Source organism: Astyanax mexicanus, chromosome 8, assembly GCF_023375975.1.
Source record: "Astyanax mexicanus isolate ESR-SI-001 chromosome 8, AstMex3_surface, whole genome shotgun sequence".
NCBI classification, from domain to species: domain Eukaryota; kingdom Metazoa; phylum Chordata; class Actinopteri; order Characiformes; family Acestrorhamphidae; genus Astyanax; species Astyanax mexicanus.
In genome coordinates, this window is record NC_064415.1 from 9872028 (window position 1) to 9877385 (window position 5358).

The 5358-nt window shown below is 40.6% G+C and overlaps 1 protein-coding gene across 1 annotated transcript; it reads left to right on the top strand.

Annotated features, from left to right (window-relative positions):
• The first annotated feature begins 1119 nt into the window (after positions 1–1119).
• LOC103035506 (dynein regulatory complex subunit 2) lies at positions 1120–2376 on the top strand. Its single transcript, XM_049482782.1, has one exon. The coding sequence runs from the start codon at positions 1120–1122 to the stop codon at positions 2374–2376; it is 1257 nt and encodes a 418-aa protein (XP_049338739.1).
• Positions 2377–5358: the final 2982 nt, after the last annotated feature.

Here is a 5358-nt window from a genome sequence, read left to right on the forward strand (position 1 = left end):
GTAGATTTTTTTAAAGGCTATTTAAATAGTCAACAAACTAATATAGAATGCAACATAAACTTTGGCAGATTCATATTGCTGGGGTAAAATTGAACTAACTGGAAGGTTAATGTGTCATGTCCTGACTGGATATGATGTTTTATTATTATTATTATTATTATTATTATTATTATTATTATTATTATTATTATTATTATTCCATTCTGTGTTAAAAACTTTCCATATATATATATATATATATATATATATATATATATATATATATATATATATATATATATATATATATATACACATATACATATACATATATATACACACACACAATAGTTAGTTCGAACGGCCTTCTCACACTAAATCTGTATCACTCCGCGGACGCGTGGCCAAATAACGGCATATAAACACAAGACCTTTTTGAATCATCACCTCCGCCAGCAGCAGCAGCATTAGCTCATTAGCTTAGCACAGGCTAGCGCCCAGCCAAGGCACATTCGCCCGCAGCCCTTAGCGCTGGCTCGTCTTTTGTGGGAATAAATAGAAAGAAAATCCATCAGTCATCTCGGCCGCAGTCTAATAGTCGGAACGGTAACCAGCCAGGGTAGGCTAAACTAAGCTAATGCTAAGCTAAAGCTAGCTACACTAACCTAAGCACATTCCAGCCGGCTATAACCAACATCACCCAGCAAAACAGGCAGAAATGCTCGCAAACGTGTGATAATGGTCCGTCTTGAGGGAATGAGTAAATAATTACATTTTTCAGTATGATAATGATTTAATACAATATATTAAACGTTTATAAACTATAGATTTTGCTCAAACGCTCCATAGGAACCCAATAGTTTTTGAGCGCGCTCGGCCCGGAGCGCCCCCTGCCGGTCTAGTCTAACAAATTACATGCACACAAGCTCACAAGCGCTGCTCTGGCGCTGCTGGGTCCTAGCGCCGGGTGCGTCATGACCGACTGCCTCATGCCGTTCGGCGCGATGACGTCATCAGAGCTGACGCTATATAAGTAAGCCTACCCAGCTCAAAGCACGCATATGCGGAAGACTAGTACTGTGTGTGTGTGTGTGTGTTTGGGACTGTATTATATATATACAGAAGGAGACAAAAGCAGCCATGTCTAGGAAGAGAGGAGACAAAAGAGAAGGATCGGCACTGACGGAGGATAAAATAATTGCACAGCGAGTGGAAGCCATGGAGCGGGTTCAGCGCCGCATGAAGACGATGCTGAGCGAACTTGGTACCAGCGAGAAAATACAGGCTCAGGTGACAGGCAAGTGGCGGTCCATCCTTCGCGAGACTCGAGCCGACGAGCTGAGGGGGGAAATTTGGGAATACAGCAAGACCTTTCAAAGGGCGCTCGAATCGACCAAGGGCATCACCACCTCACTGACGCAGGATCTGAACAAAGGTGTGGAGCAGGCAGCGAGGCCCCAGCAGATGAAGCAGCGGTTTATGGATCGTCTGCTGAGGCAGAAACAGCTAGATACGGAGTCAGATTGGGAAGAAAAAACCTTTGACGATTTTAGCGCTGAGAGTGGCTGCAAATGGGACGCAATCACCCGCCGTGAAGAAGAGGACTATGTGAAGCACGTTGCATTGGCCGATGAACTGCGAAGTTCTGAAAGGAGCAGCAAGGTCGCGCTGGACTATCATATTGTTTGTGAAGAGGTGAAACAGCAGTACAGAGAGAAGACTTATGCCAATTATGTTGATCTGAAAGACACCATACAGGAGTTAGTGGACAAGTTTCCGGCAAAGCAGATGCGATATGAGAGGGACATCCCTGTTTCTTTCGAATGCAGTGAGAGAGTCTTGCATAAAACTAAGGACGCCATCACTGCACTTCGAAATCAGATGAGCTCCGAGAGCGAGAATGAGGCAACTCTGCGTGACCTTCGTGCAAGCCTTAAGGAGGTTACAGATAAGACCATTAAGCTCCGCACTGAGATCAGCATGGCTCAGGCAGCTGAGAAAAAACGGCTGATCGATCTTATAAGCCAAAGCAAAACCACCACTGACAAGTTACAGAGGTTCATAGAAAAAAGCGAGAGGTTGCTGCGTCTGGCCAAAATGTGCCGCAAGTTAGAGACAGAGCAGGAGAAGCTTCCATCTTCCTCGGCATCGTCATTAGATGCTGAGCAGCTGAGTCAGGAGGAAGCATGCACTTCGATGGAAGCACCATCAGAACACCCGCTGGTGCAGGAAATACTGGACGATAGCGCAGCACTGGAAAAATTCTGGGGGCGCTACAGCAAGGTTCAGCTGGAATGCTTGTGCCTGAAGAAGGAGAAGGCAGATTTAGAGCAGGAGAAAAAGCAGCTCGAGCTCAGGATTAAGGAGAAGCAGCTGGAAGAGCTGCCGAGGCTTTGAGGAAACAGTAGAACTCAGTGCTCCGGCTGAAACTTGCAGAATGAGGTTTTATTCTGCAAGTGCATAAAAAAAAAAACAACAAAAGAAAAGAATAAAAGGCTATTAGTATGACAAACATAAATTATAAAATATAAAAAGAATAAAAGGCAATGATGGTAGCGAGATGACTTATGACTCAGATCACTCATGACGTCATCACTCTTCCGCTGTTTGGGGGTGGGGGGGGTTCCCTCTCTTTATGTAAATAAATTCTTGTTTATTTATTTCATTATCTATTAGTGTCAGGGTGCGAATGATGGGGCGTATTGGGGTCTAAAAAGGGAACTGTTTTTTAACGTAGAGAAATTTTGTTTTAATTTAGGGAAACTCTTAAGGTGGAATGGAAATGTGTTTTAAGGTGGAATGGTAATGTGATCAAGAAACTAAAAGCTTCACACTCTGCAGTAGACTTAGTTACGCAGGTGATTAGTTTAACAGTAAAGGTTTTTGTTGCACACTATTTGAGAGGTATATATATGTATACGTATATATATATATATATATATATATAAATATTTATCTGAGTAACTAAGTCTACTGCAGCGTATGAAGCTTATATATATGTGTGTGTGTTTATATCAATCAAACCAATCAAAAAAAGACTTTTGGGGTTTAGCAAGATTTGGCTAAGCAAAACGAGTTTAGCATTTAAAGAATATATGTTGAGAATAAATTGCCTGTTCTGGGTATTTCCAGATTATCAAATAGCCTGTTGAATTTGACTCCAAATTATGAAAATAGAACTAGTATCCTGTGAACAGCCTTAAGAACTACAAATATTACTGTACCATTTTTTATTATGACCCTCTGAACTTAGCACTGAATAAGAGCAAATTGCTTGTTCTCCATATTTCCTGTTCCCCTAACTCCACATTATTAAATAGTCTGTTGAATTTGACACCAAATTATTAAAATAGAACTACTATACTGTGAATAGCCTAAAGAACTACAAATATTACTGTACAGTTTTTTATTTTGACATCAAATTGTGAAAATAGAACTATCAGACTGTGATTAGCGTAAAGGACTACAAATATTACTGTACAGTTTTTTTTTATGACCTTCTGAACTTAGCACTTAGGAAATACTGTATAAGAATAAATAGCCTTTTCTTTGTGTTTCCATTTGCCCTAACTCCAGATTTTTAAATAGTCTGTTGAATTTGACACTAAATTATGAAAATAGAACTAGTATACTGTGAATAGCCTAAAGAAAATTAGATTAGAAATTAGAAATAAAAACTGACACTTACTATAGACGAATAAAATATACACGTAAGTAAGGAAAAATAGGACACGGAGGTAAGAGCCGCGGCGGCGGGCTCTGTGTTTACATCAGCGATGCTTGGTGTCGGAGCGTTGTTGTGGTCTGTAAACACTGCTCACCGGTAGTGGAACTGATGATTATCAAATGCCGTCCGTTCTATCTACCGAGAGATTTCTCCGCCGTGCTGATCGCTGCTGTTTACATCCCTCCGACCTCCAACAACAGCGTGAGGAGTAAAGCACTGAATGAACTGTACCAGTACATCAGTGAACAGCAGACAGCACACCCAGATGCTTTTCTCATTCTGGCTGGAGATTTCAACCATGCAGACCCAAAGAGTGTGTTTTCTGGACTTTTTAAACACATAGACTTTCCAACCAGGGGAAACAACATATTGGACCAGGTCTTTACTACACACAGAGGAGCCTACCGAGCCTCCCCCCTCCCCCACCTGGGAGCCTCTGATCACCTCACCATTATGCTAATGCCAGCTTACAGACCACTGGTTAAAGTCACCAAACCAGTTCTTAAGCAGGTACGAGTGTGGCCAGAGGGTTCCTCAGAGGCACTTCAGTACTGTTTCAGCACAACAGACTGGAATATGTTCAGAGAGGCTGCCACCCACAACAACTCCACAGACATTCAGGAGTACACAGAAACTGTCTCTGCCACCAAGTGCACTGATGATGTAACCGACCTCAAGACCGTCACTGTTCGAGCGAATCAGAAACCATGGCTGACAGGAGAGGTCCACAAGCTCCTGAAGGCCAGAAATGCCTTCAGGACCAGCAGACTGCGAGACAGCCCCATCCATCAGGCTGTGAGGATGCTGAACTCTCTTCCTGCTCTACCCCCCATCCCAATCCTGCCCCCAGCACACACTCACTCAGCATCCTGAACCCCCCCACTAATAAAGTACTGAAACTCTGCACTACAATGCACAAAGTACTGGTCCCTTCCAAACGGACTTGCACTACACAACACCTGCACTACTGATATACTTGCACTGTCAATACGCACTTTAATTCCACTTAATTAAACTGTGAACTTTAAGGACTTACGCACCCATTCACTTTACCATTCTTAAGCTATATACCATATACCGTATTTGCACTACTGTTATTTACTATTTTTACTGTCATTCCATCTCAATCACCATCAATATTGCACTATTGTCTTACGTATGTTTATTGTGTCTTGCTGTATTGAACATATAGTGTCTCCCACTCTTTTATATTATAATTATATATCTATTTTTACTTATTTATTATATTTATATATCTATTCCTCCCCCACACCACTGCACCTTGTTTTTGTCTCATGTATGTCTATTTGTGTCCCTGCTGTATTGTACTCATAGTGTCTCCCATTCTCCTTTATTATATCTATTATCTGTACTTGCTGTAAAATTGGGAAGGAGAGTAACGTAATTTCAATTCTCTGTATGTCCTGTACATATGCAGTATTGACAATAAAACTACTTGACTTGACTTGACTTGACTTGACTTAAAAAGATAATAAAAAATTGATACATAAAAAATAAAGAATTTATATCTTATGAAGAAAAGAATAATTTGATAAATAAAATAATAAAAATATTTAAAATGAATAAAAAATAATTAATATAAAATATAAACTAATTTAAAACACAATCAAAGGCTTCAAAGAATAATAAAA